Source organism: Muntiacus reevesi, chromosome 4 (genome assembly GCF_963930625.1).
Source record: "Muntiacus reevesi chromosome 4, mMunRee1.1, whole genome shotgun sequence".
In the NCBI taxonomy this organism is placed as follows: domain Eukaryota; kingdom Metazoa; phylum Chordata; class Mammalia; order Artiodactyla; family Cervidae; genus Muntiacus; species Muntiacus reevesi.
The window spans coordinates 108,388,382-108,414,159 of NC_089252.1; the positions used below are offsets into that span (position 1 = coordinate 108,388,382).

Consider the following 25,778-nt stretch of genomic DNA (forward strand, 5'->3'; position numbering starts at 1 on the left):
GCACCGGGGAGGAGCCCCGGCCAAGGCCCAACCTCCCACTCCCTTGTCTCTCGCCTCGGCCGAGCTAAGCAGGGCTGCCCTCTCGTGGGGATTCCCAATACCCGCATCCTGTCTATCGCGGACCACAGGCAGGCTGAGTGAATGTAGGGTCTTACCGCGGGGGGTTCTTTGACCAAAGGATTAGAGCCCGTTCCCTGAGGTGGCTAGGCCTAGGTTCAAGGACACAGACTAACTGGAGACAAACTAGATAAGTCAGTAGACAGGAAAATACCAGGGAAGGCCTAGATATTTCTGATGGTGGTAGTTGGGGGGGTACTGAAGAGGTCAGCAAAACCAGGCTCCTAGCAGTTTTAGAAGGGAATAAAGGGTTTTGTTCTTGGTGTGGTAGGGAGCTCTAGGGGGCTTTTGAGCAGGGGAATGACCTGGGCTGGCTGTTGTTTAGATAATCGCTGCTTTGGGAGAACCACTCTGTAGTCAGAGCAGAGGCTCCTACCTCATCCATCAAGGGAAGGGAGGGCGTGGATCTGGGTAGGTCTAGTACAAACATACCTCAACATACTTTGAGGTATGTTTTGGAGTTAAAATCAAGCTTTCTGATACATGAGTATGGGAAGACAAAGAGAAGCATGAAGCATGACTCCTAGACTTCTGGGCTGAACTACTGATTGGATGGCATTGGCATGAATCAACCAAGCAAGACTGGAAAAGAGTGGTCTTGGAGAAGAAAACCAAAGGTCATTTGTGGACATGTGGACAGAGGATGGCAGCGGACAGGAATGAACCCTGGAACACTCCACTGGGTGGAGGTAGGGAAGATGAAAAAGAACCAGCAAAGGAGCTGAGCAGGAGCTGCCAGGGAGGTGGGAGGCAACTAAGAGAGCATGGGCACTTAGGAGCTAAGGGGAGCAAGCGCGTCACACGAGTGCCGAGGAGATGAGAACAGAGCGTAAACTGCTGGACAGTTGGCAGATCTCTGAGGACCCTGACAAGGGCACTTTTATGGGGAGAGGAACGAGCTCAAACATAGTGGGTAGAAAAGAGAGAGGTGAAGAGCTGGAGAAAGCATGTGAAGACAACCTTTTAAAAACTGGCATGTAATGTAAATAAGACGAATGAACAGCTCTTTAACGGTATGGCTCTATACATGTTAAAATCTGTAGACACCTGTGTCACCCAGATCAAGATATAGAATATCACCAGCCACTCCAGGAGGCCACCTTTTGTCCCCTCCAATTGCTATGCCCCAAAGTAACCATCATTTTTATTTCTATCACCAAGGATACCTTTTGTCTGTTGAATGTAGACAGATTTTGAGAGATTTTGTTGATGGTTGGGCTCAGATTTCACAGGCAGATAATGTTCTAATGGGGGTGAGCAGCTGGAGTTTGGGTTTTGTGGGGTAGAAGGCCTTGGGCCCACTTTTCCTGGCAAAGTGGCTGCTGTGGGTACTCTGTCTCCAAGAACTGCATGACCAAGACTTCCTGGAGCCTTAGTTTCCCTATCTGAAGCTTGGTCTCTCTCTCCCCTCACATCTCCTTCACGTGGTAGTGATAAACAGGGAAATCCACTGGGAGCAGTGAAAAAATGGAGTTTTCCAGGTCTCTTGATAACCTATAGTGTCCAGAGCTCAGTCACCAAGGACTGGGTGGGGCTAGAATCTTGGAGGCCAAGGAGTCCTGTGTTTGAACAACAGACCTGGCAACAGGGTGGCCCTAACAAAACACGTCTGCCCTTCTGGAGTCTCCCCTGCTGTCGTGTCTTCAGGCCACTATGGTGCTGCTCAGGCCCCTGGTGCTTCTTCTTGCTTTGGTTGTCTCTGGTGAGGAGTTGGTGGGTGGGGGAACTTCACGTCTCACCCCGAGTCCAGAGTGGAGTCCCACTCCCTCTCAGATAAGCTACCATAGAGGACAGGGGCTGGGGGGAGCCAGGAAAGGGCAAAGACCTGAACCCCGACTCTCATTCCTTATCTTAGTTGCTTCCTCGCCCAAGTTCCCACTGTCCCCCTACCCTGGGGACAGTGGGAAAGACAAGACCTAGCCCCAGTCTGTGAAATGAGCCAATCCGTGGTTGGATGTGGGGGACAAGGGAAGACTTCGGCTGCTTGTCTCCAAGATGTGGCCAGGCCCCAAGGCGGATGGGAAGGACTCTGTGTACCTGGTTCGATGAGCATGGGGGTCTCTAGCCTGAATCGTCTCTTCTTCACAGACCTCTACTGCCTGCCCTGGTTCGTAGATATCTCTGAGAGCCAGGGACCTGGTGCCATCCTCCAGTCTTTCTCCCTCAATTGCTCTTCAAATGTACCAACCCTGGAGTTGCTCCGTGTACAGCCACCCACCACCTTCTTTAACCCACCTAGCCTGACCAGGTGGCAGGGGATCTATGTGGGCAAGGTAGGATCATGGGCACAGCTGGGGACAGTGGGGGAAGGGCAGACTCTAAATTCACAGAGTCAGAGGTGGTGTGAAAGTGATGGTGTTAGTCGCTCAGTCATGTCTGACTCTGCAACCCCATGGACTGTAGCCTGCCAGGCTCCTCTGTCCATGGAATTCTTGTCCTCTTGTCCAGGCAAGAATACTGGAGTGGGTTGCCATTCCCTTCTCCAGGGATCTTCCCGACCCAGGGATCGAACCTGGATCTCCTGCACTGCAGGCAGATTCTTTACCGTCTGAGCCACCAGGGAAGCCCCTAGAGGTGGTGCCAGGGGATGGAGATCCTCAGTCCCACATGGCACTGCCCATCTGCCACAGATGACCTTGAGCAGCTCGGCCCGGCTGGATGCCCTGACAGTGAACCACTATGAGCTGCAGCTGAAGTACACATGTGGGAGCCAAGTGACGGAGGGTCGGCTTTCTGTGAATGTTCAGCGGGACCCTAATCGTGACCAGTGTGCTGGTCGATTTGCCAGCCCGGGTAAGGTTAGAGGCAGCAGGCGGGAGTGGGGGAGGGGGCGGTGGGCAGGCATGGCCTGAACTTTCTTGACCTCCCCTCTAGCCAGCTGGGGAAATTATTCAGGTTCGAGAAACTGTCATGCCTGGGACCCCGCTGTACACTCTGCTGCTCCCAGGCCAGGGAGCCCAGGTGAGGCCTGCATGTGGTCAGTGGTGGGGGCGGGGGTAGGATGGAGGGGGACGGGAAGACCAAGGCCAGCCCCTGCCTGGCCAAGAATAGTCTGCAGAAGGACTCTTTAGTCTATAGCTGGGCCTCTGCAGGATGCATGTTCTTGGAGAGAGTCACTGAGGGCTTCCCAACCCCCAATGACTATGGCTGTTCCCATAGGGACTTCTCAGGGGTTGAGTTCTTTAAAGTTCTTCTGTGTTCTAAATTCTCAAAAAAAAAATTCTGTATCATTTTTGCAACCCCCCCAAAGAAATGTAGTTTAAAAACTGAATAGTTTAAAAGCAGAGATGATTTTGGATCAGGGCCAGGGGAGCCCAGGCTAGAGTAAGTAGCAGTGGCAGAGTACAGGAGATTTGAGAGTGGGCAGATACCTGTTGGGTTCTTGGGGGATTTTGACAGGGTTGCCTGGGGGCACTGTGGTAGGGAAGGGGGCCTCCAGCATCTCTTTCCTGTCAGATGAACATCACCAGTGCCCAGGACCCTCCGTACTTCCCTGGACCTTTCTCCATCGATGGGCAGGGTCAGCTGTGGGCGCCATCCCAGGGACTCAAAGGCCAGGCTCAAAAGGTGAGCACGGCTGGGGACCTGGCGATATCCATGAACCGGGCATAAAATGGACAGAGCCAAAAAAAAAAAAAAAAAAAAAATGGACAGAGCCATCACCTTATGGAGGATTGTTTGTTCCTGGCCTCGTCAATCATCTGCATTTCCCAGACATAGCCCATACCTGCTGCCCGATGCTGGCTGCCCTCCCGCCTTGGCTTGGTTCTGTGCTGGGCTCTGGAGCTCTAGAAAGAAGAGGGATCCCTGGCTCCAGGAGTCCACAGTGCCCCTTACAGAAAGGAGAAAATTCTGAGCAGTCACACAGGAAGTGAAAACTCTGAGTACAGCGGCAAGTGCAGTCTGAAGGAGACTAGAGAAGTTCCTTCTTTAAAGCTTCCACATCTGAGTGACTGGCTCTTGGCAACTCTACCATGCTAATTCATGTTGTGAATGATTCAGATATTACTCATTTGGGGGCTGTGTGCATCCAAAGAGAAGGACTTATGACCCAGAAGAGTTAAGACAGGAAGGAATATCTGTTAGCAGAGTAATAGGTCATGGGGCAGAGTGAGTGTGGGGCTCCTTATGGAGGTCCTGAGCGGGGCTGGGCACACACATGTGGGTAAACACACATCGTAGTTCCCTTCTTGTTTTGTGTGCATGGCAGGTCTTCCGGCTTCAGATCCTGGTGACCTTTGGACAAGGCCGAAGCTGCCATGGGATGCTGACGGTGAAAGTTTTGCCTGCTCCCTCCAGCCAGGTTTCTTTCCCGTAAGGTTCCCCTACCCTGGGGACAGTGGGAAAGACAGGATCCAGCCCCAGGAACTCGGGAGTAGGGTTAAGGTGTAGAGCTGCAGGAGCACCCCCAGCTGGCTGCTGTACCAGGGAAGACCCAAGAGAGGAGACTGCAGACCCTGCCTGGAGCAGGTAGGAGCCAGAGCTCCCATTTTGGTCCAGGCAGCAAGCCCAGAACATCACCATTTCCGAAAACCTGGTTCCCGGAAGTAAAGTGGTTCAGGTCCACGCCCGGGGCTTCGACGTGCGCTACGAAATCGTCTCCCCGGTGCCTTGCCGGCTCTTCTCCATCGGACGCGGTGAGGGGCGTGTAGGGCGGGTAAGGGGATGCCTCTGCGGCTGGTCTAGAAGTGACCCGCAACGCCTGGAGCTGAGGCAGAATCTGGGGCGAGGTCGCGTCTGGGGGCCCAGAGTTAGAAACGAGTGTTGGAGGCGGCGGCCAGGTGGTCAGTCTCTGCGCCCTGAGAGGTGGGCGTGGAGAGGTGGAGGGTGGGAACGGGACTGACCTGGGGGCGGGGCCGAACTCTGCGTCCTACGCCCTGCCACCCCGCCCAGTCGACGGCGTGGTCCGGACCACCGCGCCCCTGGAGCTGGTGCAAGCCCCAGACGCCGCGGTCACTAGGCTGCGGGTGAAGGCCTTCGAGCGACTCCGGCCGTGGGACAGCGCCGAGCTTGATTTCCGGGTGGACGTGCAGTCGGTCAACCGCTGGCCCCCGCGCTGCTTCCCAGCGCTGATGGTGTGAGTATTTGGGAGTTTTACCTTGGCTGTTGGGTGAGAGCCAGGGCTCGCGGCCAAGCCCCAGCTCCCGTCCTGCCGCCCGCCCTCTGCTCCCAGGACTCAGATCCCCGAGACCACGCCTGTGGGCACCCCGCTGAATACCTTCACTTGCACTGACCCGGACTATCCTGGCTCCACCCTGGACTACCAACTGCTGTTCCACAGCCCTGCCAGCGCTTCCAGCCTCTGCCTGCGAGACAGAGTCCTGGAGGTACCCAGACCCCGCCCTCAGACCCACATGTAGGGTGCATGGACAGGAAGGGGGTGGCCCAGTGGTCCCGTGGGAGCAGAGGCCATGAGGGCAAAGGATATGGTGTTGCAGCCAACCTGCTTTACCGGAAGGTCAGGGTAGGCTATGTGAGAACAACCTGGCCTGAGGCAGCCCAGTGGGCTTGAGGCTCTCCTAGGCCTTGGCTGCGCCTCACTCTCCTGCCCCTCTGGCTAGGTGAATAACACACTGGACTGTGACGCTCTGGGCGCCTGCTTGCAGCATACAGCTTCCATCCTGGTGCTCGACAGCGGTCAGCCTCTGATGACCAGTGAGTGACCACGTCCAGGCCTGGACACTCAGGACAGGGCTCTTCTGTGCCCTTCTTGCTTTTCTCAGGATGGGGGTCATCTCTCCTCCCTCAGAAACCAACAGGGCAGGGTTGTGGCCACTAAAGACCCCTGGGTGAGCTATTGCCCCCCACCCTCCAGAGACTCCCCCTCCTCTGACCCCCAGGGCAGGGCTGGGCCAAACCAGTCCAGCTCCCTGACTTCCAAATGGCTTCCAGCTGAGGTACCTGTGCTGGTGATGGTGACGCCTGTCAACGAGTTCTCCCCAACCTGTGTCTCACGCACATTCCGGGTTCGTGAGGATGCGAGGCCCCACACCCTGCTGGGCTCTGTGGTGGGCACAGACATGGATTACCCACACGACAGCATTGAGTACTCCATCTCTGGCGGGTCCGCCCCCTTTGCTGTGGACCGTCTCAGCGGTACTCCCACCCCAGGGCTGGGTGGAGAGGATGGAGCCAGGGTTGACTCTGCAAGCTGAGGCTGTGGCCCCCTCTTCTAGGGGAGGTTCGCCTCCTGGGGCCTTTGGACTATGAGCTGCAGAAGTCATACAGGCTCACTGTCCTGCTGACTGACCACAGCCAAGACCAGGACCCCACCTGCCACCGCTCAGGCTCCTGCACCATCACCATTGAGGTTGAGGTAACTGAGCCCAAAGCGTCAGAAAGAATTGGAAAGAGTTCATCTCCTCCTTGGGTGCTCTGCTTATCCTCTCTGCTTCCATTTCCTCCACTGGTTGACTGGAGAGGGTTGGGGCCTTGTTGTGGAAAGTTCTGGAAACTGTTGGCTGACACCGAGATTCTGGTTGTGATGGGGGGAGGCTGAGGGGCTGGACTGGGGGCCTGGGGGTGGTGATCTGACTACCTTCCGGCAGGATGTGAACGACCATGCCCCCGAGTGTGAGCCCCCATTTCAGGAACTTACCATCTACGCTCACCTGGGCCGTAGCTTGGAGGTGACCACAATGTCGTGTCGGGTGCCCCAGGAGCCCCAGCGCCTGGCTTTCTCCTACAGAATTGTGGGGGGTAAGGGCTGTGGGGGCCCCCCAGGCTGCGGGGGAGGGGCAGGCCAAGGCCAGCCATGGTTCCCTTCTTCTCCCACACTGTTTTTCAGGGAATGGTCAGAGCCGATTCAGCCTGCAAGGAGCTGTCCTGGTGCACAACGACCTCACATTGGGGGCCCCCTGGCCAGAGCAGCCCCATACATATGAGCTGTTGATCCGTGTGGCCGATGCCGGCCCCTCCAGCCCCCACCTCAGCACCACGGCCACTGTCACTGTGCATCTAGTGCCCTGGAGGGCCAGCACAGGGGCCACCAGCACCCACAGAACCACAGTGAGGGGGTTCCTCAGGCCCTTTGCTGGGTGGGGAGAAAGGATATAGTTTTCGAGGTGGAACAATTGGGGAAGGCATTTCAGAGGAAACGGCTGAGTGCAAAGAGCCTGGCAATACAGAGGAGAAACCTGGGGTGTGGGGTGGCCCAGCCCTTGGAGGGGTTTGAAGGTTGGATGACTGGGGCGTTTTGGCAGGACAGTGGTGAAGATGTGGCCCCGTTTCAGGTGCCTTCAAGGATGACACCCCTGCTTGTGACAGACATGGAGGTTTTCTGGCAGCCGGAGCCCTGGTTCGTGGTGGTGCTGACAGCGACCAGTGCCCTTCTCCTCCTGGGTTTGGGCTGGCTCCTCAGTTGGCTCCTGCGGGGGTAGGCTTCCTATTCCTATGCTGCTCGCCTCCCTCCAGGTCTCGCATCTGTGATAGCTGGTTCTACCCAAGACTGCCCAAGCTGATGAGCAGACAGAATGATATTAAGGAGGACTGCCCTCCCTCCGGGGGTCATCAACTTAGAGGCAGAGAGACACTGGGAGAAAGTTATCTCCTTCACTGGCAGAACCCAGTTTGGAATGGGATGGGTGTGGATAAGGTCAAGGGCTTTAGACTCTTGAGTCTGTCAGGCATTGGGTATTTACCCCTACTCCTGAGCCCTGCCTTCCACCTGAAACGTGACATTCCCCTAAGACGCTGAGTTTCTCGTGAGCACAGGACTGAACCCAGGGGAAGATGGGAGTAACAGTGTGGCCAGTGAATATGGACGCAGGTTATCCCCAATAAGAGTAGCAGATGAATGGTGCTGATTCCTGGAGCCAGCAGGTCTGCTGTTCTCACTGCTTGTTCTCTCCTCCTGGCATTTTAGGCTGACCCAGGTGCTCCAGGCATCAAGTGAACCCCCCCAGGCCCTACTGCTAAACAGGTAAGCTTCCTTTGCCTACCTCTATGCCTGGAAGTCCATCTCTGAAACTCAGGCCGGGGCTCAGAGCCCTATCCTACTTCTGCTTTGCCCCAGTATCCAGGCAACTAAGGGATCCATTGAAGGGTTCATGGAGGCCCCGAGGATGGAGACACCCCAGGCACCCAGCAATGTCATGAGCCTGGTATGTCAACCTACCATCCTGGGTGGTGGGCACTGAGGCTGCTGCTGAGTGCTCCCTGCCAAGCCTGCCCCCTTTCCCATGGCTGGCTGTCCCTGTGGGAGGGCCCATATCAGCACCATCAGGATGCAGGAAGCAGGTGGGTTCTTGACCCTTTTTGGGGGGCAAGCCTCCACCTGCTCCCCATGGGCGGGGTTCACCTCGTTACACCCTCCTCATTCTTCCCTTCAGCAGCATTTTGATGGCAGAGCCCAGGACTCCCGTGAGTTCTCCTTTTTCCAAACCATTCTCCACTTGGACCCACTTTCTCTCCAGACCTCATCTCAATATCTCTGCCTACCACCAGACATCCACTATCTACTCTTTCCCTGAATGGGGTCTCTTCTCACTCCTACTCATCTTTCAGCCAGTGTTTGCCAAACACTGGGACCCTGATCTGGTTCCTGCCTCTGGGGGATAAAGGGGGGAAAGTCGTGAGGGAAGAGGCCCCCAAATGGTCCACTGTCACCATGAATTATGGAAGAGTAATCTGGTTCGGAGCTCAGGGGAGCTGATGGCAAGTTTCGGGGGCTCATGGATGCTTCCTGCGTATCTGAGGCAGACCTCAAATGATCTGCTGAGAAAGGAGGGAGAGGACAAGCCGACTCAAGCAGGAGGGAGTGGGGGGTCACACCAAGGGTCCTGGAGTATCTTTCCCTGCCTTTAGGGGAGGGAGGCAGTGTTGCCGAAGCCAGCAGGGCCCTCTTTCTCTCCCCTGACAATCTGAACTCAGGTACAGGCAGAGATTACCTGTTCAACACGCACACAGGAGCCCGGCGCTGGCTCTGAGGCCCAGGAGCTGCATATTTGCAGAATTTCTTCTTCATTTGATCAAGTGTTTTCAAGCTGATACAATAATAAACAAAATTACCAACAGAAGAGTCCTTGCCTGGTAACCTACATGTGGGAGAAGCTCTGAGATCTGTGCTTCCTTGTTCTCACTTGGAGGATGCCCTGTCTTATGGAAACAAGGTTATTTTTTCTTTCAAGAAGGCATTGTACAGTGCTGTGATTAATGTTCTGCAGAGCTAAGACACTGTTATCCTCGTCAATGACTGAGGGGGCCTCCAGTTGGCCTGTCCCCTCAGAGGACACCTACTCTAGCAGATGGGGAGGGCCCAGGAGTGCCACCAACTTCCAGGGCAGTTTGCTGACTGTATGTGGAGGTTTTCTTGCATCTGGAGCTTTTGCATTGAAGTGAGGGTTGAGTACCCTGTGGCATGGGTAGCCATGGAGGGATTGAGAATAGCCCCCTTTTGAGCAGGTGTTCCCATATCCTCCTGATCTCTTTGGTTCATGGGCCCTCTGTCCTCTGTGCCGCACATGGCCAAGTGGCCCACAGCAGCATGCAGGAGGGCGGGTTCTGTGGGGGGAAGTGCTAGCCCACTCCCCATACCCAGCCTGGCATCAAGTCTCAGGATACTGCCAGCTCTCCCAGAAGACCTGCTGTCTTGGTAGAGGCTATCTTAACTGTGGTGTCTCCAAGTTCTCTCAATCTTCTTCCCTCTGTCAAGTTTATGGATCTGAACCTTCTCAGAGTAGCTTCCCTTGTGGCTCAGCTGGTAAAGAATCTGCCTGCAATGCTGGAGACCTGGGTTCAATCCCCAGTTTGGGAAGATCCCCTGGAGAAGGGAAAGGCTACCCACTCCAGTATTCTGGCCTAGAGAATTCTGGGTTTCAGGGAGTCAGACAGGACTGAGCCACTTTCACTTTCAGAGTAGCTGAGGACCTCCCTTCCTGAGCCAGTTACAGTGCCCCAGGCAAAGGAAGAAGTCGAGTGCCTTCTGTGGGAAAAATATGCTTCATGGTGCTTCCACAGAAGTGAGGGTGTTAGAGCTGGCCTCACAGCAGGATGTTACAGGAAGCAGCTGCAGGCAGACTTTTCCTGAGCACTTTGAATGCTCTAAGGGCTCATTAGATGCTCATCTCTAAGGAGCTTGATTTTTATCCTCAGTCCACAGATAGAACAAGCAAGCCTCAAAAGTCACAAAGCTAGCTAGTCCGGTCACTTGAGGTGAGGCTATGTGAATCAGGCTATGTGATTACATTTGATGCCAAGCCCAAGGTAACAGTCTCCCCAAAGCTCTAAGTTGCGCTCAGTGGCAGACCATGACAGTCCAGAGCAAAAGATGTTGTTATAAGAGCTGGAGACAAGATGCCCTAGGGCAGGAATAAGAGTATCTGTTATGTGCCAAGGCTTGTGCTGAGGACTGAACTCCACGCAGGACAAACGTGGGTAACAGGCCAGAGACTGCTCGGGCACAAAAGGCTGATGAAGGGCAAGGCTAGGGAATCCACTGGAAAGAGGGCATTATACACAGGAGCCAGTAAAAGGAGGCGGGAAACTCGGCGCTTACATTTCCAGAGGTGGCGTAACCTTGGCCCAGCCTCCCACACTGAGTCTGTTTCCTCAGTAGTGAGGGACAAGTCCTGCCTTCCAGGGTGAGTGACCAAAAAAAGCATACAGCAGACATTCCCTAAGTGTGCATGCGTGCATGAGAAGACGCTGTCGGCTCCCCTCAGGAGCCGAAAACTCACGGATGCCAAGGGCGCTACGGCCTCCGGAATAGCTAGCCAAAGCTCTGCCTCCAGCAACTCCAGGAACGGCGCGCGTGCGCCAATCCCTGCCGTCACAGTCACGTGCTGAAGCGTTCGGCTTGGGCCGCGAGAGGAGGCTCTGACTGACAGGCCGGCCAACCTGTCATCGGGAGGCACTACACTGGGCGTCGGGCAAAGAGGTTGTTGATTGGGAGTATTCTAAGCTGGGGGCGGGTTCTTTGCCTCCCTGGTTACTATGACGCCCGGCCCCCGCCCCCTCGGCTGGCCGCCATCTTGTTGTTGATCCGTACCTAGTGGGCAGCGCCGGGAGCTGGACCGAGCGGCCGGTGTGGGGCCGCTCTTGCGGATCTCAGCCACCTGCGCTGCCTGCCAGGGGGCGGGCCGAAACCTGGAGGCCCGGGGGGCCCAGCTCCCGTGGGGAGCCGTGGGCACCCGCTGCCCGGGCCGGGCCGGTGAGTGACAGGACCCGGGCTGAAAGACCGGCCTGACGCCGCGGGGCGGGCGGCGGCGGGCGCGGGGTTGGAGCTGGCGCGCGCAGGGCAGGGGCATCGGCTGAGCATCGCTCGAGCGTCCTGATCGGCCGCCCGTGAAGTCTCCTCGATGCTGGTGCCGAGGTCGCAAGACGGTCTCGGGGTAGAGCTCCGAGAGCCCGGCGCCTGAGGGCTGGCCGGCGGGGTAGCGGGAAACTAGTTTCTGTGACTGAAGCCCTGGGCTCCGCTGACCCGCAGCGCTGAAACGTGTCCAGTGCCAGCTTGGTGCTCTCCTGGGTCTTGTGTTGTTCCCAGGTGAGAAATGCACGTACTGTTTTCTTAGATGTCGCTCCTGCGAGTGACTTTCAGACCGATTAAGACTAAGACTAGGTCAGCCAGTCGAAAGCCCCCGCAAAGCAGGCCGGCCAGTGTGACGGCCCTTGTGATTCAGACCAGGCGAAGGCCCCTCTGCCCGACGCCTGCCTCCTGAACTCCTCGGAGCTCGCCGTTTGCGTCTTCCTGAAGGGCCTGATCAAATGTTCCTGATGCCCGAATTTTGGTTCGGGACATATATATTTATATATATATTATTTATTTATTTATTTATTTTGTTGTTGTTTTGAATCACTTTTTGGAGTTGTGGTAAGGGCTTCCTCTTTTGCCTCTGGGAGAAAGTGAGTTTTGGTGGTAACTTGATTGGTTTTATCGCCTAAAAAGATAATCTGCCAAGTGTAGTCAAGGAGACAAAAGAAATGTAAGAGGGTGTTAGAATCAGAAAAAGAAATGAAACTTCTTTTTGTCTCGTGATTGCCAAATTAACTTTTAACAGAGTAAATGTATCTTGCCCAATGAAACAGACTTCCAGGCTCCCTTCTTTTGTGAGGGTAGGAGCGTTAGAGACCCCGCATAAGGTGTGCAGGTCTAGGAAACGTGCTGAGGGCTCCAGAAAACATTTCTGCTTGCCTGTGGTCCCTTGGTTTCTCAGCACAGGCTTCTGTCTGTCGTCATACAGAAAGCCTGCCTGAGAGGACTGAGAAGCTGAACAAGAATACTTCGTGTGCTTGTGTCAGGATCTTATCACCTCAGAATGTTTAATTTTGCAAGAAACTGTCCCTTTGGTCAGGAGATGCTTTTGGAGAAGATGCTGAAACCAGAGGCAGCTGGTGGCCTGTTGCTGTTTGCCTTGTGAGGAGAGAGAGAAGTTGAGTGAGTAGTCTTTAGGTATTTCTTTACCCTTCCTTGGGCCATTTTATGAATCTTGAATGAATTTTCATTTTGGTGAGACCAGTTCCTTGGGCAGTTCTTTACAAGAAAGGAAGACACAAAAATATTAGAAGCTTCTCAAAATGGCCTCAAGCTAACTTCCCCCCAACTCCCCTCTGATTAACACTTTTTTTAGAAAATTAAGGCTGTCACAGGGTTAAATGCTTGCTGTTTTCTGTGAAAAATAACCATAGGTTAGGCTCTTAGTCTGTTTCGGTTATCTTTGAGATGTAGGAGAACAGATCTCTTCCTTAGTCTTCTTAACTACTCTAACTTTTGCATGCAATTTTAGGTTCAGGGGTCCATTACAGTCCATTCTGGTCTAACTCTGTGTTAGAGCTGTTGCCTCAAGGAAGTTACAGAATAGCCAAGAACTTTTATTGTCTTTTTTTAAATGCTTTTACTGCCTTGTGAATACTTAGGAGTATTAGATGGCGCTTGCTTGATTAAGCCTATTTTGTTACTCAGAGATAGCTAATAGCAGTACTTCTGTGCTGGACATTTTTAAGTGCAAATAAGTAGGATATTAGGATAGCGGACCTTCCATCTACTTTAACTTTGTATGTACATAATTCATCTGTAAATGTCAGCATTTTTAACTATTATGAGCAACAGACTTAATGAGTCAAAACTGCTGCAGGCATATAGGATGAGATCTGATGTCCTAATGTGGCATTTATGGTGCTGCTGCCCAGCTGGTCCCAACCCACCTCTCCCAGGTTTGTCTTAATCCTCACTTCGCCAGCGGTTTGGTAATCATTCCATTTGTGATATTTTCTTACACAGATCCTGTTGCCAGCTAATCCATTTCCTTTTGCCCCTCTTGGGGATAACCCTTTGCCTTCAGTTTCACTTCTCTCTTAAGTCCAGCCCAGGTCCTTCCTACCTCCTTTATGAAACACTCCCCCAAACATTCCTGTCCTTAGGAATATTCTACTCCCTCTGAACTGCAGTGACATTATTGCCCTTATCAAAAACAATGACACAGTATATACTCTTTTAAGAATAGCTTTTTTTCTGATTAGACCTAACCGCTTTGCTGCAGAGATTGTAGTTTTGTGTCTTCTTGTACCTGCATGTAGTAGATGAGAACTAAATGTTCAAAAAATGTACTAAATGTGCCTGAGTTGGAACACCCTCTAATTAAACAGCGAATTGGAGGGAATAGGCAGGTAGAAGTGAGACTTTCACCATGGATCTCCACGTCCTCCACTTCCTGGAGGGCTTGCACTCTAGCACCGCATCAATGATGGAGGCCCATCATTCTATAAGAGGCAGAACTTGCACATAGTGCAGAACTGAAGCCCAACAATAGAAAGTAATTCTGCATCTCAGAAATGGCTGTGTGGCTCATCCTTCTTCCTGGCTACTTTTGACTCTCGGAAAACATGTATTGGGTGAGCATAGCATTGAGATGCTTAGACTCTCTTCTTGGTTGGGTCTTCTCACTGCCACCTTAGGCTGCTGTGGTCGTGTCAGTAGTGTTTGCTGCTTGTCCTCCCAGAGCTGCCCTGAAACTGTAAGGAGCGGTGATGGGTAGAGCTGGGGAAAGCCAGGTGGAGCTGTCTCTGGCTTGGAGCAGAGAGGCATTTTGTATGTTTGCACCAGTAGATCTGTGCTTTTGCCCTGATCTTAAATCTGATTTCATTTCTCTTCCTATACTACAGCAGGGTTTAAGCAATGAATTCTGTGTGGGAAAACCTAAGCAATCTTGGTTCTTTTACAAGAGGTGGTAGATTGAGACTCTCATTCATGTTTGCTGCTATTACAGTTTGAAGTTGGGTTTATGTAAGAGGCATTGCAGATGAGTTTTGATGGGAACATATGTTCATTTCAGTGCTGGATCCCTGATAGAGACTTTGTTTTTTTTTGAATACTTAGAAAATCTCATCTCTTCTGTAAAAGTTTTTATTTGTGGGTGGGGATTTAGCTCATTTATTCCTGTCTCTTCATTTTTCAGAAGGTGAGCAGACCTAAGACTGGACTCTTTTTTTTTTTTTTTTCTCTTGGACTCTTTTCAAATAGAAATTTTGATGTCAGGAAATAAGAGTACCTTAAAGACCATAAAAATCTGAGCCTGTTATGATTGAATGAACACTTATAAGCAACTTACTCTGTAATCAAAAAGTTAAATAATGAGAAGTGTTGGTGAGGATATGGAGAACTCAGAGTCCTTATACTCAGCTTGTGAGAATGTGAAATGATGCAGTCACTTTGGAAAATAGCCTGGCAGTTCTTCACATGGTTAGAGTTACCAGCAATTCCACTCCCTAGTTATCTACCCAAGAAAAATGAAAACATGTACAAGCAAAAACCTATATATGAGTGTTTATAGCAGTGTTATTCATAATAACCAAAAGGGGAAACGACCCAAATGTTTATCAACTGATAATGTATAAATAAAATATGGTATATACATATTTTATGTATACAATGGAATATCATTTAGCAGTAAAAAGGAGTGATGTACCAAAATATATTTCAACATGACTGAACCTGGGAAACATTATGCTAAGTGAAAGAAGCCAGACACAAAAAGTCACATATTATATGATTTAATATATGAAACATCCAGATGAGGCAAATCTACAGAGATAGGAAGTAGATGAGTGGTTGCTTAGGGCTTGGGGTGAGATGAGAGGTGATGGGTATGTTCTAAAACTGTAGTGATGGTTAAACATAACTTTTATATACTAAAAGCTCTTGGATTGTACACTTTTATTTTTTATTTTATTTTTTTTGGCCGTGCCGTGTGGCATGTGGGGTCTTAGTTCCCTGATGAGGGGTTGAACCCGTGCTCCCTATGGTGGAAGCAGAGTCCTAACCTCTGTACCACCAGGAAAGTCCCATGAGTTGCACACTTTCAATGGGTGACTTGTATGCTATGTGAATTATATCTCGAAGCTGTTATAAGAAATAACTTACCAGTAATGTATATTCACTAGGTTAAAAAAAGATAATATATGAATAACAAGAAATAAAAACAGGACTGTCCATAATTTCACTGTTAGTGTTTTATTGTTTGACCCTATTTCTTCAAGTGATTTTTTGGTAGATTTTACAAAAATGAGATCATGCAGGACATCCTAATTGGTACCTTGTTGCAGTCAACAGTGTAGTATAAACTTCTGGGTCGGTAAATGATGTATTTACATCAGAGGTTAGCTGGCAGTAAATTAGGGACGCTGAAGGGGAACAAGGTCCACTCTGCTGCCTTGTTTGAGCTGTAGTACAGATTTGCCTTGATTTCGGGTGAAGGTAGAGTGCTTTCGGATGAATGGAGAGTGCTCCTGTAAAACCTTTGGTGAGCCAAATGACATAAAGTGAAAAAAGCAATTGCCTCAGGACTCCTCTTGCTAACGGACGCACAGTGTAAATCAGGATAATGCACAGATGCTCACAGACAGTTGAGAGCTGAGCAGCTCGAGATGCTGAGTGGAGTTCCCAGGACAGGAGCTTGGCAGTGCCACTCTCGCTGCTCTGGGTGCACTCTGCCTCTGCAATGACTCCCTGCAAAACAAATACTGAATGCTGTTTTCACTTGCTGCCTTTTCATAAAAGTGAACATGCTCTTTGGATCTGTTCTGGTTAGCGAAAGCAGTACTAATGTCGGTCTTTCATAAAAACAGTGGCGTAAAGTGAATTTTTGAAAAGTGGGGGATACTCGCTCTCTAAACAGGTGTTCTTTTCATGGTCTGTTTAGCGGCATGATTTTTCATGTTTTTGTGTTTTTTATGGATAATTTTGCTGGTTAAAATGGCTCCCAAGTAACCAGTGCTGGAGTGCTGTTTAATCTTCTTAAGTATAAGAAGGATGTGAAGCGCCTTATGAAGAAATACATGTGTTAGATAAGGTTTGTTCAGGTCTGAGTTATAGTGCAGTTGGCTGAGAGTTCAGTGTTAATGAGTCAACTATATATTTTTAAAAGTGTCTTTAAACAGTAATATACATACAATGTTATATATTATATGTATGTAGCTCTGAAAGGCTAAAAATTGATTGATTGGTGGAAGTGCTGTGACCAGAGGCTCATAGAAACTTAACTCTGTTTCCTCTAGGAGCAGCGGCACAGTATTCACTAACTCTTTTGTTTGCAGTGACTTTAGAGAACGTAACTACTGTGAGTACTGGAAATTGATTATATTTTCCTTCATATCTAGTTTCTTTTGCTTAGTATGATGTTTCTGAGATTCATCTGTTTTGGTGTCTTCCTTTTTTATTGCTGAGTAGTATTCCTTTTTCGGAGAAGGCAATGGCACCCCACTCCAGTACTCTTGCCTGGAAAATCCCATGGACGGAGGAGCCTGGTAGGCTGCAGTCCATGGGGTTGCGAGGAGTTGGACATGACTGAGCGCTGAGCGACTTCACTTTCACTTTTATGCATTGGAGAAGGAAATGGCAGCCCACTCCAGTGTTCTTGCCTGGAGAATCCCAGGGATGGGGTGGCACAGAGTCGGACACGACTGAAGTGACTTAGCAATAGCAGTATTCCTTTTTATGGCTGTATTGTTTGCTGATAGGCATTTGGGTTGTTTCTAGTTTTTGGCTCTTATGAGTAAAGATGTAATAAATGTCCTCATACAAGTCTTTGTGTGTACATGTTTTCATTTCTCTGTGGTAAATATCTGTAAGTAGAATTTCCCTGACCCCCAGACTATATCATATGGACACTGTGTAGGAGAAGGTTGAACAGTCCTATGGACTCTGGGCCCAGTTTTGTTGTTACTCCTCCTCGTAGTTCTCAGCTCAAAGCCTCATTTTCTGTTTTTTGCCAGATTTCCAGATATACCCATACTAAGTCAGAAACGAATGGGCATTCTATTGAAGTGGGAAGTTGGAATAATTAGGAACTATTGCAAGTAGACATGAGCTTCTAGATTGAGGGGGTCTGTTTGCTCTAAGAGCTTCAGTTACTTGTCACGATTCTGGGTTTCTGTTAATTGATACAGGTTAGGAGGCTTCTTGGTCATCCACAGGGTTCATCCTGCATCTCTTTGTGGAGCCTGGCCATGGTGATTTGCGCCTTTGTAAGTAACCAAGCTTGGTTACCACAATTGGTACTGCCTCTCTGAACTGTTGGTCATGTGGCTGGTATTTTGGTATCTAAAAAAAAAAAGTTATACACGTGAATTAATTTTAATTCATATGCAACTTTTCTTTCTTTTTTTCTTTTTTTTTTTTTTTTTAAAAGCTTGACTCTTCTTTGTCTGATGATCTTCCATGGGTTTTGAAACTAAAAAACTAGCACCAACCAGAGGGTCCTAGCTAAGTGTTCCAGATTTTAATTTCTGGGAGCAGTGAGCAGTGCTTTTGCTGATGAGTATTCATCCCTAACACCCCGTCCCATTGAGGTCATTTATCTACACTGCATATTCATACCTATGTTTGACAGATTGAATTCTGTTTCATTGACTTCTTGTGCCAGTGTTCAATGACTAGTTCTTTACAGCCGAGAACTTATCAGCATCCTCTTTTAAAGCATCTCAAAAAAAAAAAAGAAAAACAAACAAACAAAAAAAAAACCACACACACACACAAAAATAAAGCATCTCAAATCTCCTAAAGAATAACACTGATTCTTACGGAGTTGCTAAAATGCTATTTTCTGGATGGAAGGTAGGGTGGGTATTTAAGATGAATGAAACTTTTCACGTGGGAGTTGGCTGAAGTAAGAAAATTACTCTTGAAATACTGCTTCTTTAAGAGAGCCTTTTAGTAAAATTTTGAAGTATCTTTAATTTTTAGTTTACTGTATTTTTTATAGTTTGTTCAAAGAGAGAACCAGTATGTAGTATTCCTCGTTTGATTGGAATCTATAGTCCCTAGTCTTCATGGCTTTTTTTCCTTTTTTTGAATAACTAAGTGGATAAAAGAGAAGGAATTTCTTTTTTAATAGACCCACGAGACAAGTAACAGTACATTCACTTTACATTTGAGGAAACTGAGAGTAATGTTTAGGCAACACAGCCAGGGAGTGTCATTGGTCAGACAGTGCCTATGCCTTTTCATGACAGATAAACTCTGCCTTCCAGTGTTAGTTTAGGCACAGATTTTCCCCCCTCAAATGATTGGTTTTTGCCTGTTAAATTTTTGTTTCCTTTTAAAGTAACTCTTACTGAAGTATGAAATATTTATAAAGTGCACACATTTGATGATTTTTACACCTGTATATACTTAAACAACTGCCCGGATGAACAGTTAGAATATTTAAATAATTTGGCTTTGGGGGGACTTCCCTGGCAGTCCAGTGGTTAAAACTGCACTTTCACTGCAGAGGGCATGAGTTCGATCCCTGGTTGGAGAATTAAGATCTCTCATGCCACATGGCACGGCCCGACAAAACAAAACAAAATGAAAAAACAAAAGCAAAAGAAATAATTTGTTTTGATGACTCAGTGGTAAAGAACCTGCCAACACAGGAGACGCAGGCGACTTGGGTTCAGTCCCTGGCTTGGGAAGATCCCCTGCAGAAGGGATTGGCAACCCAGTCTGTTGTCCTTGCCTGGGAAATCCCATGGACAGAGAAGCCTAGCAGGCTACAGTCATGGGATCACCAAGAGTCAGACATGACTGCGCGACTAAGCACGTGTGTGTGTGTGTGTGTGTGTGTGTGTGTGTGTGTTCTAGCACGTGTGTGTGTGTGTGTGTGTGTGTGTTCTTGCCTGGGAAATCCCATGGACAGAGAAGCCTAGACTGCGCGACTAAGCACAAGTATATGTATGTGTGTGTGTGTAAAGTGGAACTCAACCTGTTTGCTCTCAGCCTGGTATCCTCAGAAGGATTCCACTAGGTCCCTTGCTCCTGGATAGGACCCAGATGTCTAAGCAACCTCTTCTCTGAGGATAAACAAAAAGGATACCTTTAAGCCTTTTTCCCCCCTTCCCCTTATTTCAGACCTCCCAGATTGCTCTAGGTCTTTGCACATATTTCTGGTTTCTAGGTGAGGGATGTTCCAGTCCCTGGTAGATTGGAAGGGCAGTCAAGTTGGCAGCTATCCTTACCTCAAGAATGTTCTCTCTGTTTCTGTCTTCCTCAGAGGTGAGGTTTGTGAGCTGGAAACAGTTCTTGGGGTGTGAAGGAAGGAGGACTGTTCTCTTTAACCCTCATAAGTATAACTAATCTTACCAGCACCTACAGTCTCATGCGTGTGTGCTCGGTCACTTTAGTCGTATCTGACTGTCTGCGACCATGTGGACTGTAGCCCACCCGGCTCCTCTGTCCATGGGATTCTCCAGGCAAGAATACTAGAATGGGTTGCCACGCCCTCCTCCAGGGGATCTTCCCAACCCGGGGTTCAAACTTGCGTCTGCCTGAGTCTCCTGCATTGGAGGCGGATGGATTCTTTGCCCACTGAGCCACATGGGAAGCCCCCTACAGTCCCATATGAATTAATAAAAGCAAGAATTGGCTTAAATTTAAGAAAACATTAGTTTCCCTTGATTATATGCTTTAGAGAACAAATATACTTTCATGTTAGTTTTCAGCTGTAGTTTTTTTTGTCCTTGAATTTGAAAGTATTTGAGAGTATCTTTTCCTCTTAGAGTCTGTATCAGCTTTTTATTTCTGAAATAGTTAGAAATGAGTTTTCATACAGTCCAGAGCTGTGCAACTAGAGCTTTATATGTTGTTGTTTTCTGTGAGAGTGACTTATCTGTCCATTGTGTTCTTTTCAGTTGAGTGATTTTGCTGCTTTTCCCTTGGAGAGTAAAAAACAAACCAAAGATAAATTATTGAATTATTGCCAAAATTTTACTTAGCTTTCTTGCCTTACCAAGTTTAAATTACTTTTTATAGACTTTCAAAAGACTAAATACATTTCATATGCTTTGTTTTAAGGGCATGATACTTTGGCATTATACTTGTAGTGCTTGAGTATATTTAGTTTTAGAAGTAGAAATATTGGATTTCTAAACCAGTTTTAATAAAAATATGAGGAAATTTACAAATATACCTGTGCAGTGTGAAAGGTACCAAGGATACTTCTTTTTACAAAATGATTGGATACCAAACTCAGGTGATTAGTCTGAGGCTATAAAAATACATTGGCCACAAAATTACCAACTCTTAACCAGCTCCTTAGAGTGCACGTCTGCTGATCTGCATTTTGGAGTGTCTGTGCCCGCCCAGCTAACAAACTTGGACAGACTTGGTGACCAGGTATTGTCTTTCTCTTTCTGTGAAGACAATGCCTTCCTAGTTCTTAAAATAGTTTGGACCTTATTCTCCACCATATCTGATTGGAATTTCTCTGTCTTTGCCAGGGCTTTTACTCATTGCCACTTTCTAGGCTTGCTGTGTTGTTGAATTAAAACAAGCAAAGCTAGTTATATCTTTTAAATTTAGTTTAAGTTCTCTGAGATGGTTTATTCTTTATAATTGAGATTTTCTGTATATTTGTCTGATTTTTCGCCCCTTGTTTCTCTTTTGTGTTAGTAATAAAAATGATCTTATCTTTCTCATAGGCTGTCTTCTTTTTTCTTGCATATCTTGTTTAGTTTCTGTTAATTGCCATTTTTATCCAGGTACATTTAAACCTCTTTTTTCATACATCAGCTCTTTTTAGAGTCAAAACAGAATTTTATGTTCTCTTTCTTTGGTCTGGAATTCTATGTTTTGCTTATTGTACTTTCTTCTCTGTAAAGCCAAGTTAACTCTTTGTTCTGTTTTGGTAGCCCTAGGTTAGAAATCTGTAAACTTTTTTGACTTACAATCCTAATAGTAAACAAAAAAAAGAAAGAGAGAAAAATCTTGTCCTGTCATGAACATTTTTCATATGTCATGTACTTTTACTACTATACACATCTGTCACATACATCATATGCATACATCTGTTTTTATTGTGTCGCTACCACATGCAGGACACTTTGGATAATATATATTAGTGAAAAAATATGCTTTCTTTCATGGATCTGACATCGTTATAATAAAAATAAACTATAGACATTATCAATAAATAAAACATAGAACATGCCATGAAAAAAAGAAAAAGAGCAGAGTAAGGAAGATGGAACATCCAAATGGGTTTGCAGTTTAAACTTAGGGAGGTTAGGGTAGACCTCATGGAGAGAGATTTGAGCGAAGGAGGTGAGGGAGTTAGCCACTTGGATATCTGGAGAAGAATGGTCCAGACAGAAGGAATGGCTGGTGCAGAGACCCCAGAGTAGGAATCTCCCTGTGTGTCTAGCCAGTGTGACTTAGAGTGAGGTAATAAGCAAAGGGAAGAGGATAGGAATCAGATTAGAGGGAAAATGGGGGTGAGGAGGAATTCAGAACTTGAAGGTTATGGCAAGGCCTTGGGTGAGATAGGAGCCATTGCAGGGTTTTGAACAGAGAAGTCACATGCTCTGACTCTTAGTTTACCAGAGCCCCTGGCTGAGAACAGGCTGCAGGAGGGCCATGATGGAAGCTGGAACGCCAGTGAGGAGGGGGGAGATGCTGGTGATCATACCAGGTGGTAGCACTGGAGATGGTAAGTAGCTGGATCTGGACATGTTCTGAAGATAGATTCAGTAGGATTACATGATAGCCTACTGCAGTGGAGTTTGAGAGAAAGGAATCAAGAATGACTGTCAGGATTTTTGTGAGAGCAGCTGTAAAGATGGAGCTGGGATGGGTAAGACTGCAGGTGGAGCGGTTTTGGGGGCTTTGGGGAGATGAGTTCTATCTTGGAAATGTTAAATTTAAACTTCCTGGATCAAATAGGCAGTCAGTTCTATGAATTTGGTGTTCCAGAAAGAGGGCTGAACTGAAAGTGTAGCTGAACAGAGAAGGACCAAGGACTGAGCCCTGAGGCCTCCAGCGTTAAAAGTGTGAGAAGAAGAGAAAGAACCAGCAAAGTAGATTGAGTACCAGGAGAATGAGGAGAGTGGTGCTTGACAGCCAAGTGAGGAAGACAGATCAAGGAGTTGTAATGTTTTCTACTCAATTAGGGCTTTCCTCAGCCACTCCAGTGTTCTCGCCTGGAGAATCCCAGGGACAGGGGAGCCTGGTGGGCTGCCGTCTGTGGGGTCGCGCAGTCGGACACGACTGAAGCGACTTCGCAGCAGCAGCAGCAGCAGGGCTTTCCTCATAGCTCAGTCAGTAAAGAATCTGCCTGCAATGCAGGAGACCCCGATTCGATTCCTGGATCTGGAAGACCCTCCGGAGAAGGGATAGGCCACCCACTTCAGTATTCTTGGACTTCACTTGTGGCTCAGTTGGTAAAGAATCCACCCACAGTGCGGGAGACCTGGGTTCGATCCCTGGCTTGGGAAGATCCCCTGGAGAAGGGAAAGGCTACCCACTCCAATATTCTGACCTGGAGAATTCCATGGACTCTAGTCCATGGGGGTTGCAAAGAGTTAGACGTGACTAAGCAACTCTCACTTCACCCAGTTCCAGGTATTCATACCCTACCTTGGAACCATTGCTAGCATGTTATTCTGTCATTTACTGTGTATTAACATCAGGCTTTTAACACTGTGAAGACTTTTTTTTTAATTTAAAGATATACAAGTTCAGAGAATATACTAGTATACTGGGCACAGAGATTACAAAATGTTAACATTTTACCATATTTGTTTCAGACTTTTTAAAAAATTAAAAATTATTAAAAAAGCTGAAAAAAAAAAAAAAAGCTGAAGTTCCCTTTTCTTCCTAGATAATCAGCGTCCTCCTTTCCTTTCCCTCTGTAAAGTTGATGCATATTCTTCCATTCCACATCATTGTTCTTGTTAATACATATATGTGTCCATAAATTCATGTATGGTGTTTTATGTATTAAAAATTTACAATGATGGCATACTAGAAATATTTCCAAACATGCTTTTTCCCATTTGTTTTGAAATGTATTCATGTTGACACATGTGGATTATTAATTCGGAACTGTACAATTTATGAATACACTTACTCATTTATCCATTCTCCCACTGATGGACCTTTAGATCATTGCCCGTTTTTCTGTTACAGCAATGCTGCAGAGAACGTTTTAGAGCCTGCTGTCTTGGGTACATGCTGGGTTGTGGAGGGCACACAGCTTTGGTTTTGTGTTGCCATCATCATAATAAGAGAGAAGTCATTTCTCCCTGGCTGGCCAGTGCTTGGGATGTTTATACTTTTTATTTTTTCCAGTCTTATAGAATTGAAATCATTTCATGTTTAAGTTTGCATTTCTCTAGTATTTGTGAAGAGGGGCATTTAATCACATGTTTATTAGCCACTGAGCCTCATCTTTTTTTCCATTTTCTTATTTTCTTCCACTTTTATTTATAGGAATTCTTCATATATTGTTTACTGATTTTCCTGATAATTATCAATATTGCAAGTACCTATTCTTTGTCTGACTTTTATCTTACGATTCTCTTATACAAAAAAGACTGTTTTATTGTAGCTGGTGGTAGGAATGGGGTGATTGCAAGTGGTTATGAAGGGTCTTTAAGAGTGATAGAAATACTATAAAATTAGGTTGTGGGGACTGTTGTACAATTCTGTAAATTTACTAACAATCATTGTATTGTACACTTAAGTGAATTTTATGGTTTGTAAATTATCCTTCAATAAAAGCTGTTACAATTAATATTTTTTTTAATGTGGTCTTATTCATCAGTGTTTCCTGTTGTGGTTTGTGTGTTTTATGTCTTATGGAATTTTACCTAATTTATTGTCAAAAGGCATTTAAATTTTTTTCTAATTACCTTCAAGTTTTATTTTGCACATTTGTATGTTGGGAATTTATTTTGGAATATAGTTGGAGGTAAGGATAGAATTTTATCTGTGTGTAGTCTGTTATGAGATATATCTTTTTCAATTGATTAAATGGGTATTGAAATGCTACTTCTGTTACACACATCCACTCTCATGTCTGAGCCTAAGATCTTTTTGCCTCTCTTTGCAAAATATCATACTCTGTCTTAATTGCTATAATTTCATAAGGAGCTTTGCTATTGGGGAGGGCAGATCATCTTTCTGCCCTTTGACATTGCTGTCTAGAGACATTACTTGTCTTTACTCCTCCATGTGAATATAAAGTCAGATTGTCAAGTTTGTCAAAAAAAGTCTCTTGGAATTTTTATTGAAATTGCATTGCATTTCACTATTGAGCCCCACACCCCATGAGTATGGTATATTTATGGCTTCTTTTAGGTCCTTCAATAAAGTTTTATTATTGATCTGTAATAATTTTTAAAGCTTTATAGGTACTTTATATAGTTTTGGTTGCTGTTGTAAATGGAATATGTTTGAATAGTTTTTATTTTCTAATGTATTCTGTTGGTGTAGAGGACTACTCTTCTTTTTTTTTTTTCCCTTTTAAGTTCTGACTTACAGTAAAGTTCAAAACTCTAGGCACGCAGCTCAGTGCATATGTACAGTGCTCATCTTTGTCACCTCTACCTTCATGCCCCTTCTCAATTAGTATTTTTCCAGAGAAACTACTGTTGTGATTTTCATTATCATTTTGAATTTCATATGTGTATAGAGTCACAGCACATGGCCTCCTTTGTATCTGGACTTTTTCTTGCTACATCACACCTATGAGATTCTTCTATGCTGTGTTTGAGTTTTTCATTTCTCTGTAGTATTCCACTGTATGAATATACCACAATTCACCTATTTTTTAAATAGAATTAAATATCCCAATTATTAATTTACAAGCCATAATAACACCTTGTAATCATTTTACCTCATAACAGCTTTTGCTTTGAAAAAGGAAAATACTAATTTGAGCAATATGAGAAACTTTATTTTATTTGAATAGAGACATAATTCATGTCAGAGTTTAATTATATGTTCAAAAAGTTAGTTACTATAACCAGAAAGTCAGTCTAACTAATGTTAATTAATGTCTTTACAGGGCAAATTTATTTCTATGTGTTGCTGTTCACCAGCGAAAAAAAATTCAACTTGAGAATCTCAGCAGGTTCTTTTAAAAATGAGCCTCCTTCCCATTTTATGCAGTAAAATGTGGAACCAGAGCTTTCTAAAGAAAATGAAGGACAAGCAGAGGCTTCTATAGCTGGTGGTGAGCAGTGGAACCCTGGGGAAGCTGTCCATTCATAAGCTGACACAATTTTAGCCATTTTAATATAAACTGCCAGTGATCTAAAAGAGCTGATCCACACAAACTGTTTCCTTTCTGAACATCTATCACCAGGATATTTGGAGGACGTTGCTGCTACTTAAGCCCCTGTTACTCCAGCATCCACATTTGTGAAGAATATCTGCTGCTTCTCATCCTCAAGTGTTAGACCTTTGC

At 46.9% G+C, this 25,778-nt stretch overlaps 2 protein-coding genes across 8 annotated transcripts in view; both read left to right on the plus strand.

Moving 5' to 3' along the window:
• The first annotated feature begins 151 nt into the window (after positions 1-151).
• On the plus strand, positions 152-9,127 carry CDHR4 (cadherin related family member 4). 4 transcript variants are annotated; one of them, XM_065935370.1, is made up of 19 exons: positions 152-806; positions 2,206-2,390; positions 2,748-2,910; positions 2,996-3,078; positions 3,574-3,684; positions 4,328-4,431; positions 4,618-4,754; positions 5,011-5,194; positions 5,291-5,444; positions 5,679-5,772; positions 6,010-6,213; positions 6,294-6,433; positions 6,666-6,816; positions 6,905-7,125; positions 7,350-7,492; positions 7,982-8,038; positions 8,132-8,219; positions 8,448-8,478; positions 8,989-9,127. In XM_065935370.1, the coding sequence occupies exons 1-19, from the start codon at positions 761-763 to the stop codon at positions 9,042-9,044; spliced, it is 2,352 nt and encodes a 783-aa protein (XP_065791442.1). In that variant the 5' UTR covers positions 152-760; the 3' UTR covers positions 9,045-9,127. The 4 variants fall into 4 exon arrangements, with proteins under 4 accessions (XP_065791442.1, XP_065791443.1, XP_065791440.1 ...); XM_065935371.1 differs by having other exon boundaries at positions 8,451-8,478; XM_065935368.1 differs by lacking the exon at positions 8,989-9,127 and having other exon boundaries at positions 8,448-8,838.
• Positions 9,128-11,083: 1,956 nt separating this feature from the next.
• Positions 11,084-25,778, plus strand: part of IP6K1 (inositol hexakisphosphate kinase 1) — a 38,379-nt gene continuing 23,684 nt past the window's right edge. Inside the window, exon 1 of one of the 4 annotated variants that reach the window (XM_065933668.1) lies at positions 11,084-11,266. The gene's annotated coding sequence lies outside the window, so the exon portion shown is untranslated. Of the gene's footprint in view, positions 11,267-11,296; positions 11,600-12,416; positions 12,491-25,426; positions 25,545-25,778 lie in introns of those variants that run through there. The other 3 variants (XM_065933669.1, XM_065933672.1, XM_065933670.1) reach the window with 3 other exon arrangements.